Raw genomic sequence first — 15975 nt, forward strand, 5'->3', positions numbered from 1 at the left:
ATGTGTTTGGAGTTTATTTTAGAGTCTTTATAGGTTAAGGTACGTTTTGGAACATATTGGAGGTTTTGGAACTATTTGGAGCATCAAGGGAACTGAAATTAAAAATATTATCTTGAAACTGCACTTCTGGACAGTGTATCGTTCGACACTAGCCTGCTGTCGGTCAACACCAGGGTAGGTGTTACACGTATTTTACTAAAGAGTAGTTTTTCTGACGCGCAAGAGGAAGCTGCCGAGATTCTGATGTGGTGTCGAGTGACACCCAACCTGTTCGGAAACTGCCTCATGATTTAATAAAGTTTTAAGAATTGCAATTTGGCTCAAAGTTTTATGTATTTGCACATGAGTCTCTGAACGTGTTTTAACCTATATTTACTTTTCCAGCTGCTGTTTAGGCTAAGCTATGTTTTGAGATTGGAGAGAAGAGAAGAACTCAACTGAGATACTTTTTGTCAATTATTTCTATCTACTATATATATGCAGTTTATTCATTGATTTGTTGTCTTCCATAATTATGTATGAGTAAACAACATGTTAGTTTAGGAATTTTCTAGGATTTGTGACGAACTGTTTATTGATAGATATACTAGGGTAATCTTATCTTATTCTACTCCAGGATTGTTTATTATAGCATGATCTAAAGTAGCTAACGGATATAAAGTAGCTAACTAGAACCTAGAATCATACGACAATTGAGAGACACGAGAGTATAATCGATTGACCAAACGTAATCATGTTGGACTAAATACTTATTCACAATTAGAGTTAGTCTAGGTATTTAGTTTAACTATATCGAATTGGACCTAACGTTTGCTTGATTCATTGAATTAAAAATGAGAGTTGGTATTTGATTAGAGTTAAACGTCTGATAGTCTTTTGCAGCGAGAGTTGGAAAACTTACTAGTTGCATTCGAGTTATGGAATCAAACCAAATTAAACATGTGTCACCTATTGATTTTGGTTTTGAATTCATTGTCCGATAATTCTTGGATCTAGTGTTTTGCTCCTAATAACTTACAACTGTTTAGATTTATCGATTTGTTTACTGTTTTAATATTTCTGACCTATCATAACTGAAACTAATAGTTTATTGTGTGATCCTCGTCCATGTGGATACGATTATTTGGTACCACGATGAACCTTTTATTTGAGAGGGTTTCTTAAGATTAATTTTATCAAATTTTAGTTGATGGGGATCCAAGATGATTGGGAAAGTTTGCGTAGAAATGGTTTTATACGATAGTTCAAATCAACTAGATAATTTGCTGTCATGTGTTAAACCACATATTTATATATCTGGAGAAGATTGATTGTCTAGTTTATTTAGAGTCTGTTTGGGTTTAGGGATGTCAAGACTGTGGGATTAAATAGCATATAAAACATATTTTTAGTATTTTTACCAATCATACTTTTTCTAAATTTAATGGTTTTAAAGTTCTTAAAGCTATTTTCTATTTCTCTCTATTTTTTCAGTGATATGCCTACAACCTCACTTACATGACTTTAGAAACAAAAATAGATTTTTTTCATTTAATATTATAAAATATATTTTTTTCTTCCCCACAATAACTAGAATATTTATTCTATTTTATATTAAATTTATCATAAATTTTGTCTGATAATTTAATCATTGTTATTTTTTTGTTGTTATTTTGAGATCCATATTATACTTTCATTTTCATATATGTTTTTCTTTATTAATTTTCATAACTATATTTTATTATGAAAAACTAAAATTTTTATTTACTGTTTTTTATAAATTTTATTATTATTATTTTTTATTAATATTTAATATAATATTAACAATGTTAAGAGCCAAAATTTATACCGCCAACACTCTAAAGAGACAGTCTAAAACGAAAGTCCTTAGTAATATAATCCTTAGTTTTTTTATTATACAAAAGTACATTAAAAAAGTTTTTATTTATATCATCTCCCACGCACAAACAAAAAATTATTATTTTATTAAATCATATTTTAGAGTTGAAGATATTATCCAAAAAATATTTCAAAATGCATATTTTTTTTAATCTTTAAGATATTTATCTGATAGGTGTTAAAAAAAAAGAGAGATATTTATCTGATAAAATAAGATTTTTTTTATATATTTATTTGCTAGATACGTAACGTTCCAATAGAGTTGAATAAGGGTTTACTGAGTCCATATAAAGATATCTGCTTTTGTGGCTTTTGTGTGATCTGAAATATCTATCGTCGCTTCATCTCTCTCCTATTTCTAAGCAAGTAACCTTTCTATCTTCTCTTTCTTACTCCATCTATCGTCGTCTGATTTGTTGATTCTGTAGTTCTGTTCTGCTTTGATGTTTAATTCCTCTTTGCAAGCAAGTAATATTCTATTGGAAACTTGAGAGTTTGGGTTTGTAAAGTTCTTGCGATCGTCATTGTTACTTTAATTTTCTACTTACTCTGTCAAAGGTCAGAACTTTGCTTCAACCCTTTAAGCGATCAACGAATATTTCATATTGTTTTCTACAGAAATAACGTATATGAGTTTGTACAAGGTGGGTGGAGACATGATGGAAGATGATTGGGAGTTTGCTTCATCCTCAAACCCTAACCGAACCCTAGTTCTTGTCGGCCGTACTGGAAACGGAAAGAGCGCAACAGGTAACAGCATCCTTGGCAAGAAAACGTTCAAGTCAAAAGCAAGCTCTAGAGGAGTGACTAGCACATCAGAGTTGCGGAGAGTTATTCAAGAAGATGGACAGATCATTAACGTCATTGATACTCCTGGTATAAGACGTCTCTTTTTTTTTTTCATTGAAGTCATGAAAGGGTTCTCACTTGGTCAATATCTTTTTTTGCAGGTCTGTTTGATTTGTCAACGGCAGCTGAGTTTATAGGGAAAGAGATTGTCAACGGCAGCTGAGTTTATAGGGAAAGAGATTGTGAGATGCATAACTCTTGCTGAAGGTGGAATCCATGCTGTTCTGTTGGTGTTCACCGTGAGGGGTCGACCTACTGATGAGGAGCAGTCTGTTCTCTATCACTTGCAGACACTCTTCGGGAGTAAGATCTCTGACTATATGATCATTGTCTTTACCGGTGGGGATGATTTGGAAGACAATGATGAGACCTTGGAGGACTACTTGGGTCAGGAGTGCCCTGAGTTTCTGAAAGTCAGTAATATCTTATTCACAAGCTTTTTTTTTTCTTTTTTTTCCAGCTTTGCTTATGCATGTTTTTTTTTCTTTTGAATTGTGTAGGAGATTCTTGAGCTATGTGACAATAGAATGGTACTGTTTGATAACAAGACTACCAATAAGCGCAAGAAGGCAGAGCAAGTTCAGAAGCTTCTCTCACTTGTTGATTCAGTTGCTAGAAAGAACAATGGAAAACCGTTTACAGATGAGTTGTTCCATGAGCTACAGGTGAATTTTGCTTCGGTTTATTTCGCTTGATCTGTGTTTTGAGGCAGAGAATGATTATTAATGATTTCTGTTCTCTCAGGAGGAGGCTATCAAGCTACGTGATCAGAAAAAGGAGGTTGAATCGCTCAAGGGTTATTCAAAGAGTGAGATATCTGAGTTCAAGAAGCAGATAGAGATATCCTATGACAGGCAGCTTAGCCGCATCACAGAGATGGTATATCTTTACTATATTGTTAACTAACTTTTCTGTTCTTCCTAAAAGGTTTTTATGCTAGGGAATTTTAGAAAATTCAGAATGTGTACATATCAATATACTCTGTTTATCAGAGTTTCAACCACGCTACAAAGCACAAAGGCTTAAGCTATTGTGTACATTGAGAATATACTGCAAGTATAAACTGTAGTTGCGTTTATCTGTTAGTGGTTTGGTTCAGTCAACTGAGAATATCCTTGTAGAAACGTAGAGATAAGATCAGTATGTAAAGAATCAGTTGATCGCATCATCACTACTCTTTGCGTCTGTCCTTGAGCTAAAAGCTATGTTTGTTACTTCATAATCAGCTTTATGTTTTGTTTGTTGTTGTTGTGCAGGTGGAGACAAAGCTGAAAGAAACGGCAAAGAGGCTGGAGAAGCAGCTAGGTGAAGAGCAAGCGGCAAGGCTTGAAGCTGAAGAGAGGGCGAATGAAGTTCAGAAACGGTCGAGCGATGAGATTAAGAAGCTGAGAGAGAATCTGGAGAGGGCGGAGAGAGAGACAAAGGAGCTCCAGAGAAAACTTGGAAAGTGCATCAATCTTTGATTGAGATGTATCCAAGCTTCATTCAAGTCTCTGATAAGGGCTTTCATTTATTCAATATATTGTGGTTTTATTTATCATCAAAAGACAAAAAGGTGTTTTATAAGTCTAAATAATGACGGATGCACGTGAATAGTATTTTTCTCTCTTCTGAATTTGATGCTGGAAGATTTTGTGTGTTTAGTTGATTGCTCTGCTTGGTTGGACAAAACTAGAAAACCGACCTTTTACAGACCTGTTGAGTGTCAAGTAATACGGCTAGTTGTCAAGTAAAGCTAATGGTACTCATTGCAACCATTGATCATGTAACCAATCATGGAAGTTGTACAAAATAGAGCATTATTACATTTTATTTTGTAAGTCTACTAACATGAGTGACACTAGAATTGGAGTATAAAGAAGTGATTTGTATATCTTAATAAATATAGTAATGAAAATACAAGAAAAAATTGCAGTTGTACATAATATGACAACTTTAATAAATCATGTGGCTAACAATTTGCAATGAGCTTATAATATTTGAATCATACATATAGCTGAAAATAAGAGGAACAATACAAAACAAAGAAAATTCATAGTTATTTCAAAGAAATATATAAGTGAAGAAACACAGCATACAGCTAGCTTGGTTACATGTCACATATGCATTCATATCAAGATCTCCTTTATTTAAAGATTGGCTAGTTCTTGAATGTTAATGGGGTAAGCGTAAGCTCGAGAGTTGAAATTAGACTTGGCCAGCAATATGTTAGCCGTCTCTGTCGGGTGAAACGCATCCCAAAAGAGATACTTGGTCCGGTCACTACACGGCTGCTGCAGGGGTAAACACGTTATCTGACCATTGTTCCTCCCCACCCCACAACAACCTTTGTCCACTACCTCAAATCCTGTTGGTATAAATGTTGAAGAAATGCCATTATTAGAATTTGTAGACTAACCTTCAATGTATTGGATTGTGTATGAATTTTATGTAGAACTCACCGTAAGCGGCTCCATTGGCAGCAAGATCTGAAGTGCTCTTGTAGGTATCAAGGTAAACAAACTTGGCTCCTTGCAATTGACCATTGTTGAAACGATCAACTAGTTTCTTGAGCTGAGAGTTGAACAACGCAATTGCATTGTTAATCTTGTCATTGCACCTGCCTGTACTGTTGTTGCGGTTATTATAGCGAGCTAGCTCATAAGGAATGCACCCAATTTGTCCCACTGCGGTAACAATCACTTTCCGGGCTCCAAATTGGTACAGTCTCTGAGAACAAACAAAATAACCATATGAGATACGCAAGTAAACCATTAGTTTCATGATTAAAGTATACACTATTGATGAAGCCTTACAGTGAGCTGCTGTGTGTAGTTTTTAATGAGGGACTCTGCATAGGTTTTGTCGTTGTAATCCGTACTGGTTGAGTAAAAGTCAGGCATGAAGTAGTTGTTGAGGTAATCGTTACTTCCCATTCCCGAATAAAAGATACAACGGCTTAAGTATCTTTGGAGCTCATTTGTGTCTCCTCTGAAGTATTGAAGCATTTGTTGAACCGCGCTCGTGTAAGAATTGACCTGCTGGTTCATAGAAGTATGCGCACCCTGCAAAGTTTCCATGTTAGTTCAAAATTTCACATGATAGGATTAAAAACTTATAGTTTTGTGTACCAAGTTGTCTCCGGTCTCATCTCTAATGCCGGCCGCACCAGATGCAAAATTCGCACCTCTTAGCAAAGCCTGGCCACGAATCCTGGAGTATGGTGGAATGTAAGTCCGAAATCCAAGAATTTGAGCTACAAAAAACAAGATAAATGTAATAAAAGTTTTAGTAACAATAGATATGTTTTTTTTAAAGAATCAGTAGGGGGAAAAATATAGATGCACACAAAAGTACCAAGAGCATCAACGTAAGTGCGACCATTGGTGAATCTTCCGGTTGCACCTTGGGGAAAGTCGATGCCATAAGGCCGGTAATTAGCCCTCGCAAGAGAAAGCAGCCTACATATATTCAAACTTGCAATGAATTTGTCTAACACATGCATATATGGATAAAATTATACAATAACAGAATATAAAACGCAAAACCAAACCTGTTATTGTTTCCGTTATCGACCAAGGAGTCACCAAAGATGTATAAACATGGGACTTGTGATTGTTGTTGTCGCTGTGACACGGCCGTTTCTAGACCAAACAACACCAGACTCAAACTAGCTAATAATACAAAACGGTGAATTGCCATTAAGTTAAATTGTTGACAGGTTTCAAGAAGAATGAGTTTGAAAAAGGTTTGAGTGGAGTTCACAGTTAAATACTGAGGATATGGGTGGTTAGTTGGTTTGGTTCGCCATGTCATAATTGGTTTCATGTGCTGAACGAGTTGTGACAGTTGTTTTTTAGTTCTTCTCTCACTCTCGTAACATACTTCTTTTTAGCTGCGGCTATGTTCACAAGCATCTCATGCAATCCCGTGAGGTCTCAGAGTCTAATGTGTCACTTTCCAGTTGTTTGTGTCACTTGTGACAATTGGGAAAGTACTAACAGTTAACCATTTAGTTATTTCTTAAAGGGGGATGTGACAATTGGGAAAGTACTAACAGTTAACCATTAATTAGTTATTTCTTAAAGGGGAAATATATGTATATAGTCGTTATAACTTGTACAATCTTTTACTAGAAAAATTTATAAATTATTTAAACAATACAAAGATATATAAATAGTAAAATCATCAAAACCCAGAAAAAAGATCCAAAGCTTTCCAACATCGGAAAATAGAAACAAAGTTGGAGCAAGAAGCACAACATCTGCAACATTAGAAGACTATGATCTACCATTATAATGTAAATTTAAATAAACATTGAAGTCAATTACTACCAACTTTCAACTTTCAATTTAAATAAACATTGATCTACTCATCTCGATTTACACTTGCTAAATCTCTAGAAAACAAAATGATAAGTTATAAAGCGATTTGTGACATGGTCTCAAAGCTATTCTAATCGTATCTTTTATTAAAGCTAAACCTGATTTTGGCTTATTCTTAATTATGGGTTCATAATCAAATAATATATTATTGGATATAATCAAGTTAACCCCAATTTTTCTAGAAACATCATCATCTCCTCAAGTGTTGAAGAGGATTCTATTGGACAAGTATGTAATATTTTACTATACAAATATCTAGATATTGTAGTAAAAAACTCTAAATATATTTAAGAAGGAGGTTTTGGTTGAATCTGTATAATATTATTTGAGAAATCAGTTTCCTATGTGTCGATTTCACGTTAACTCTCATGATGGTTGATTACACTGATACCCTTAATGAATTAACTTACATTTAAAATACTATTATTTATTATTTTATTTTTTTTCCTTTTTAAAAAATTTCTAAAAATATACACATAAAATAAAAAGGAAATTTTTTTATAAAGTTAAAAAAAAGAAGAATTGAAAAACGAAAATATATGTATATATAATATGATTTCATAAAAAAAAGAAAGTTCACAAAATAGTAATATTACATTTAAAAATATTTTTAAATAACATAAAATTTTATTTTGAACTAATAAAATACTTTCTTTATATCTATATTTTCTTAGATGAAAATTATAAATTTCTATATAACATGATTTCATTAAAAACAATTTACACATATAATCTTGATATTAGAAACATAAATATTATTTCTTCTAAAACATAATTTAAACAATACAATAAAGCTCAAATTAATAAAAATATTTTTATATACCTATATATTTTCTTAGATGATTACATAAAATAATTAAGTAACATAAACTAATATATGTTTAATTATCTAAACATATTTTATAATTAGTAATATTGATATGTTTTATTTATTTTTCTTAAATTTAGTTGACTATAATATTTTTCAATTACAGCAAAAAAATATCGATAAATTATATTTTACTTATATAATATTATTTTAAATACAATCACAATTTTTTTACTGCTTATTTTTAAGAGTTTCATAAATTTAGTTTACTATAATATCTTTCAATTACAGCAAAAAATATCAATAAATTATATTTTACTTACATAATGTTAGTTTAAATGCAATCACAATTTTTACTGCTTATTTTTAAGAGATATTAAAAAAAAAAACTAAAAAGAAAATTCTAAAATAAACATCGTTTGATCAAATAGTTACAAAATAGTTTAATGAGATAGATATATTATATTTTATCACTATTAAAGTTATTTTTTCTTAATATTAAATATGCTTTTAAATTTTATGTTTTTGTATTTGTGGAACTTAATAGAACCATAATCAAAATACCAAAGCAAATCTGAATTCTCATTTTTAAGATTATTCAAATAATTTTCCATTCAATAAATCAAAGGCATAAAGTTATTTAGAATTTTTAAAATATTTTAATTATTGTAATTATTGATATGTGTACATGAGCTTTCAAAAATGTATCATCTACTTATGCATGTAACTTCATATTGATCATCCTTTATTTTATAATATTTTTTTAAAAAACATCAACATATAATTTGATAAATGTTATGAAAATACATGCACATTTGACTTAATTATAATAAAAAAATAATTATACTTCATTTTTAGTTTGAAAGAATATATGTAACTCAATATACTCACAACATGAATGATTCGACTAATCCAACTTATATCTAAAATCATAGATTTAACTACGATAAGATTATATAATTTTATAAGAATAATAATTTATTTTATAAATATAAATCATACGACAACTAAAACATATTAAAAATGAAAATAAAATATTAACCAACTGTTACAATTTAGTTATTTTGTAAAATGTATATATATTAATGAGACTTCAGAATATTATCGCTTTGTTATATTAATTTTTGTAATTTGGAATCATACACTTTAGTTTATTTTTTTATTCCATTTTAAGCACAATATATCTTAAGTTATACATAATCTTCATAAAATATATTTACATATCTAAGATAACAACCACCTAAATATAAATAAGAAATTAATCAATATTTTAATATATAGAATAAAAAATATTACAGTTGAATTCATATATGCAATCTAATTTACCCAAATGATAACTAAATCGACTAAAAAACAACAAAACCGATTAGATATAATATATATAAAAATTAAAGTAATATAATATTATTAATATAAATGATGCATATAAATTATAAATTAATTTAATATTAAATGTAAGTAGCAATCAATTATTATAATATATTTACTTTAGAAATATTTATACTCGTGCATGAGCACGGAAAAATCACCTAGTAATTTAGATATTTTGTAAGATGTTTGAGGTTATATAACTATTATTCAGCAGCCACCTTTTTACATTTTTACAATCCACATCATCCTATTATATTGTTTTTATTCCACTTATTATTAACACTTATTTAACTTTTATGTTATACAATGATTTTCTTTAAAAATTTAACATTCTACCATTTTACTGACAAAAATAAATATTTTCAATTTTCGATTTATAAATTTTAATTTTAAATTTGATTTTAATAAAAAATTTCATTTATATAAATAAGAATTTATTTGTAAATAATAGAAATTTTATAATAAAAATTATGTTTCCAAATTAAATGAATCAGTATCTATTTATTAAGCATAAAAATGAAGAATTTTGATATACATTTCTTTTTTTGAAAAAATATTTCATATAAAATAATTCACTTGAAACAATAAGAGTGAATACAAATCTATATTATTTAAACAACCAATTAGAATTTAATAGTTATATTGTTATTTTTTATTTATTTTAAACGGGTAGAATTTCAAAATTTACTATTTTTTCAAGAGCGTGGAAGACACATATTAACTCTGATTGGTTTAAGTCTTCCATGTGGACCATACTTCTATATTTTTCAACTAGTTGAATAGATTCAACTAAAATTAATCCACATCTTTTTTTTTTCTACACCATCATTGCAAGCTTTCAATCGTAGAATAAAATTTTCAACTACCTCATTGTACATGGTCTAAATACTTTTTCACCTCATCATTTGTAATATGCACAAGAAGTTTTTTCAAAAAAGTTTTCTTCCTAACTTTTCTTGCTTTTCTATAATATTGTTAAGTTTTCTCTTGATGTTATTCCATATTCGTATTCATATTTAAAAGATTTTTATTCCTTTCAGGATTCTTGGGTTTTACAGTCTTGTGTTAGTTTTTTTAATCTAGAATTCTTTACATGGCATCAAAGGTATTCTATGAGGTCATTATCAAGATCATGGTTGAAAGAGAGCTCGGGTATATTATAAGTATGGAATTAGTAGGCCGTTTTGTTGGAATGGGAATGTAAAATCTTAAACCAATCTAACTACCAATTATGGAAAATGTGCATGAAGTCATACTCGATGAGTGAGGACTTATTAGATGTTACAACCGCGGAAGCAACCAAGGAGTGGACGCAGAAGAATACTAAAGCGGAGCTTGCTTTGAAGAGTTCAATATCTTTAAGTGTATTTGAGCATGTCTTGAGTTGTGCATATACTAATTTATATTTAGCAAGAATTAGATCAATTGGTGAACAAGAAAAATGAGGATAAATTACAACTACTAGAGAAAAAAAGATATAAATGATCATAAATCATATGAGTAAAAAGTCTTATTTAATAGATAATCATATTAAAATATAATATATATATATATATATATATATATATGTTAATATCATTTAAATTTAGCTATATACCATATAAAATAGATAAAAGTGACTGTTTGGATTTATTTACTATAAAATGATTGTAAATAAACAAGCAGTGGTTGTTTTGAATTATCTTCTCACGTCAACTTAATTATATACATAATAGTTATGAATTTTCAATTATTTAGAATTTTTATTTTTTATTATTCATAATATGTAAAAAACTAAAATAAATAATACTAAATAAAATAATTTGTATACATAATGTTCATTATGCGCAAAACGCAATCTAAAACGTATTATACTTTATTTAATAAGATAACTTAAATGCAGTAGATATTTAAAATATGACAATTCTCTCAAATAGTCTTTTTGGGTTAAAACATCATTCAATAAGAAAACTGATCAAAATAGCCCTTTTTTATTTTAAAATTTTTAATTTTTTTTTTATTTTTAAAATTTGAAATTATATCCTCAAAACTCCACCCCTTAACTCTAAACCCTACATCTAAATTAGTTAACCCTATAGTATAAATGTATTTTTACACTTTAGTAACACTTATTTTAGTCATTTTTCTCGTTAAGAACTATTTTTTTTGTGACAAAAATTTAAAAAAGATATGCTAGAAAATTTTTCTTTAAAATATACCTTTTGGTTGCCAATCAGTTCGATATATCTTAACGATCCTCATAAATACCTATATTCTTACACAAAGTGAACATAAAGACCACTGAAAAAAAGTAAGCTTGTCTTATGGCCTATAGGTACACTTAGATGGGTTTGGTGGATGTATGATTTAATTGATTACTTGATGTGGCGGTTGTGGCGAAACTAGTCCCAGGTCAGTTTTTCAGCCAATATTCTTCTCTTTTATCATTTTCTTTGTTTACTTCGGTTAAATCAAACTTTTTTTTTTACATCAAAAGATTATTCTATTACTCAAGTTTGAGGTGGTCTGGGTAACTAGACCGGAATAAAACAACTAATCAAACATAGATCTTTATAGAAAGACCTCGCAATCCTAGCTAAAGAATCCGAAATTTGATTTGGCGCTCTTGGAATGTGAATGATTTTGAAGTCCATAAATCATATTTGCAGAGTCCCTATCCTCTTCAACTCTGTTGCAAAGCTTGGCCAAACATTGGACTCCTTAATCATAGCGATCAAATCTTTGCAATCTGTCCCAAAGCTGTGACATTTCAAATGTTGAAGCATACTCTTCATCGCCCATCGTAGGGCTTCTACTTCTGAATGCAAGGCAGACTCTCGCTGTGTAGAATTATGTGTCCCCATAAATTGGACCTTCCCCAAGATATCCATCCAAACCCATTCACACCCGCTAAACCATGACGTGGATGTCGATGACCCATCTATCATGCAGATATTACCCAAGCTTAAAACTTGTGGTTCATGAGTACTGTGATCTTGTGGGGTAGATGGCACCAGCTCGTTTGCGTTTAACCAAGCTTGACACTCACTCTCTGCATAACGAACTAGCTCCAATGAATCCCTGTCTATCCACCTAAAGAGCTTGTCATTTCGGACCTTCCAAATATACCAGATTATCCAATGATAAGGATCCATGTCTAATTCTGGCTTAACAATGTAGTTCTTCCTCCAGAATAGATAGTCCATATTAGCATAAATACTCAGCACCGGAAAGATATTTGGGCTTGTTGGTGTGCTAATAGGGATCAAGCTTGTAAAGCTGGCGGACATTCGAAGATGGCATGAGTAACAAATTCTTCCGGTTCGCCACATCGTGGGCAATAACTATCGCATCTCACATTATGTCTTATCAAATCCTTAGTTACTGCCACATGACATGTTATCAGTTGCCATATAAGATGACATATCTTCTGAGGCGCCTTTAGCTTCCAAGCATTCAAACCAAACTCTTTTGAGACGCTTTTTTGAACAGTTTTTTATGTATGCTTTATATTGTATTAAAAATCAATTCTTCTTTAAAAAAAATAACAAAATCAGCAAAAATACAATTTACTTCCTCCGTTCTTAAATGTAGTTGTTTCAAAAAAATTTGATGTTCCAGTATATAACTATAAGATGTCTTTATTTTTTATGTGATTTTTACTTTATTAAAAATTATGCAATCAATCATATTTAATAATCTATTTTATAATTGGTTGAATATCATTAATTCATAGTTTTAATGATATTTTTTAGACAAAAAAATTGTTAATATATGTGTGTGTTTTAGCTAAACATCTAATATTTAAGAAGAGAGGGGAGGGAGTACTATACCGTATCTGGTATTTTTTTCTTATTTGTGTTCATTAAAATGACAAATAATTATATGAATAAAACTACATTAAACATCGTTTCAGTAAATGCACTGAATCCTAAAACGGTAATCATCAAGACAAAGCAAAAACACACACAAAAAGCTAAGCAAAGTGACTCTAGATCCACTAGGTAAATCAATTTACCGGCCCTGAGTCCGGTTAACTGCATAGATCTCCGCAACACAAATATTTCCCGGCAAAAGAAAAAAAAATCAACGGCGACGATCGACATCCACAGGACAAAACGGTCTTCCAGCACGAGCCCTATGACTAGGGATGGTGAAATGCCTTAGCCTCCCATTTTGCTCCCTCATGTATCCCTTACACAAGAAAGTCGCCGAGAACTCATCTTCCACCGGACGGTTAACGTCGTGAACAAAAACGTCAGTTTCTCCATCTTCACGGTTGCGAGCCAAAAGCCCCGCCGTGTAAATAGCGCTCATCCTCCCTGGAGCTTCCTCGTGGTAACCAGTTGGAGCATCTACCATGATCAGATCCCATTTCGTCTCGTAAAAATCTGCCGGAAAATCTTTCAACGCTAGATCACATTTCGAGTTTCTTGGATCGGTGACGGATGTACACTCCTCTGATCTTCCCAACTCCATCAACTTGTCGGAGTTTTTCACTTTAGTGTCGTAAACGACGTGGTAAGATTCCAAGTTTGGGAACTTGTTAGTCACAGTCTCGATCCAAGCCTTGTCTTCCTCAATAAACACTGAAACAAGAAACTTCGTTAGCTCTGTTGTTGTAATGATAGAAGCAGAGGAAATTAAAAACACTTACAGGTACGACCACCATGGTTGAGAGATGCCCACATCAAGCTATCGTGACCTAATCCAAAGACTAGGAAGTTACATGGAGACTTCTTGTCCAAGACTCTCTTTGAGACAGAGACTTCGTCGAATGTCTGTTGTGGAGTGACGTTACTGGTGACGTAGTGAACTAATGCGTCGGATAAAGAGATTGGCATCGTTGTGCATTGTTGTGTTGTTGGACATCCTTTTGGTTTATGCTGATTTTCTACGTCTTCTTGAGAGAGATTGGTTTCGGAAAGGGGCTTTGAGGAGGAGGAAGAGATGTTTGATCTTGCAAAGAAGATAATGAGAAAGATCAAGATTGAGCAGCATGTGAATATGACCTTCAGATTAGAAGAAGACTGAGATTTGGTCCTCATTTTTCGATCTTGGTTTTTGGTCGATGAATACAAGAATGAAGGGTTTTGATAATGGTGAGAAGTTATATAACTATAAAGAAGAGCTATTGTATAATGTAGCATAAAAGAAAATGAATGATTGAGGAAGTTGAGGAGGACATGAAAGCTACTAAGGTTGCTGTTCTTCCAATACAACATAAGTTGGTGGTGAATTCATATATTAACTAATTTATTTTTCATATCATAATGTATATTATTTATCTATATATATTTGGAAGATGTGAAACGTAATGGGGAGTTTTCTGCTATTATAAATGATGCTTGAAAGAGAAGAATCGGATACAGTTGTAATAATGACCCATAAACAAGACAGGTGTTGAAAACGAACCAACATGGTGGTTGCAACTTTCTTATTCCTTGTACTAGGGGCATTGCCTCCGCGCGCAAGCACGGAGTCGTGGACAAAATTCTTGTTTCATCTCAATATTTGCTAGGGTTATTGTAGTTGTGAATTTTGCATTTTGAGTTGTTTTTCGAGTTTTTTTTATTGTTATAGGATTAGAGTTGTGATGATGAACTGTGTATGCATTGTTCTCCACTTATGAAAGACTAAATTGTGTTAGTAATGTGATTGATATAGTTTGTGTTATTGTTTGCTGTGTCACTGAGACTTATTGTTTGTTTGTCTTTTTATTTTGTTTCTTGTACTGTTGAGAGTACATAAATTATATTAAAGTTGTTGAAATACTTTTTGTTTCTGGATATTTTTTTCTCCAGTTTAGTTGTTAAGTTGTGTGTATTAAGTAATAATTTTTTATTATCCTTATTATGTTTGTTATATGTTTTTATTTTATTTTTAAACTTGTTGCTCTTACCGGACCTTTAAAACAAATACATGAAGACTTGTAGAAACAACTATAAAATGATTGATAGTTCTGAATATTTAGGCTTTACTGAGTTTTAAACGAATTTATGTATTTATCATAAGAAGACAATAGCATTGGCATGTTGACATTGGACATGTAAGCTATTTTTATAAGATAAGAAGAGTGAGCGGGTGGAGATGTTGTTGCAGCCTTTGTGTCTGTCGGGATTGTCTCTTGTATCTCCTGTTGTGGTTGTGTTTGTTTATCTTTTATTTGATGGGTAATATGTAAACAAAAATCATTGTTAGTTGTATTTATCAGAGTTCATAACTTACTCTGCATTTTTGTTTAGGTAATTTCAATGATCTTGGTTGTCGTCTTTGTCTTCTTCGTTGCGAAAGTAAGTTTGTAAATTGTTAAATAGCTGGCCGTGTAGTTTGTATTTGTATAGCTGACTCGATTTATGTGTCGTTGAATTTTAGTTGAGGTGATTGGTTTAATATATTTGTTTTGAAGTTTATTTCTAAGATTCGACAAAAGAGAGAGGTGATCATTAATGATTCGTCTTTTTTGGAATTCTAGTTTTTGGTGTTTTGATTGTTTGAGTTGTTGTGGTTCCTTTTAAGCTGTAAAATAAAGGTTTGTGTAAAATTAGTTTGATAAGTAAGAGAGATAAGTAGACGACCAAAGAATCTGGGTAGGAAATATTTTTGATTATTGATGTTAGCACAATATAAATAATAATATAAAGGGAATTGTGTGTTGATTGTTTCTTACGGATCATTGAGGATACTGATAACGACTCGAGTTATTTCTTTGCTAAGGTTAGAGCC

At 31.2% G+C, this 15975-nt stretch overlaps 3 protein-coding genes across 6 annotated transcripts; 1 reads left to right on the forward strand and 2 right to left on the reverse strand.

Annotated features, from left to right (window-relative positions):
• Nucleotides 1-2175: 2175 nt before the first annotated feature.
• LOC106343790 (protein AIG1-like) lies at nucleotides 2176-4349 on the forward strand. 4 transcript variants are annotated; one of them, XM_013783099.1, is made up of 7 exons: nucleotides 2176-2244; nucleotides 2497-2754; nucleotides 2829-2872; nucleotides 2907-3140; nucleotides 3228-3392; nucleotides 3472-3606; nucleotides 3984-4349. In XM_013783099.1, the coding sequence occupies exons 2-7, from the start codon at nucleotides 2508-2510 to the stop codon at nucleotides 4188-4190; spliced, it is 1032 nt and encodes a 343-aa protein (XP_013638553.1). In that variant the 5' UTR covers nucleotides 2176-2244; nucleotides 2497-2507; the 3' UTR covers nucleotides 4191-4349. The 4 variants fall into 4 exon arrangements, with proteins under 4 accessions (XP_013638553.1, XP_013638552.1, XP_013638550.1 ...); XM_013783098.1 differs by having other exon boundaries at nucleotides 2232-2377; XM_013783096.1 differs by lacking the exon at nucleotides 2176-2244 and adding an exon at nucleotides 2252-2346.
• Nucleotides 4350-4692: 343 nt separating this feature from the next.
• Nucleotides 4693-6430, reverse strand: LOC106292567 (GDSL esterase/lipase At1g33811). Its single transcript, XM_013728179.1, has 6 exons — nucleotides 6260-6430; nucleotides 6064-6167; nucleotides 5838-5962; nucleotides 5523-5771; nucleotides 5169-5436; nucleotides 4693-5074 (listed from the first exon to the last, which is right to left on the reverse strand). The coding sequence occupies exons 1-6, from the start codon at nucleotides 6406-6408 to the stop codon at nucleotides 4857-4859; spliced, it is 1113 nt and encodes a 370-aa protein (XP_013583633.1). The 5' UTR covers nucleotides 6409-6430; the 3' UTR covers nucleotides 4693-4856.
• A 6730-nt stretch (nucleotides 6431-13160) lies between these two features.
• LOC106293681 (glucuronoxylan 4-O-methyltransferase 3) lies at nucleotides 13161-14341 on the reverse strand. The gene is made up of 2 exons (XM_013729348.1): nucleotides 13907-14341; nucleotides 13161-13838 (listed from the first exon to the last, which is right to left on the reverse strand). Exons 1-2 carry the CDS (start codon nucleotides 14295-14297, stop codon nucleotides 13336-13338), a joined length of 894 nt encoding a protein of 297 aa, XP_013584802.1. The 5' UTR covers nucleotides 14298-14341; the 3' UTR covers nucleotides 13161-13335.
• Between the last annotated feature and the right edge of the window lie 1634 nt (nucleotides 14342-15975).

Source organism: Brassica oleracea, chromosome C5, assembly GCF_000695525.1.
Source record: "Brassica oleracea var. oleracea cultivar TO1000 chromosome C5, BOL, whole genome shotgun sequence".
NCBI lineage: Eukaryota > Viridiplantae > Streptophyta > Magnoliopsida > Brassicales > Brassicaceae > Brassica > Brassica oleracea.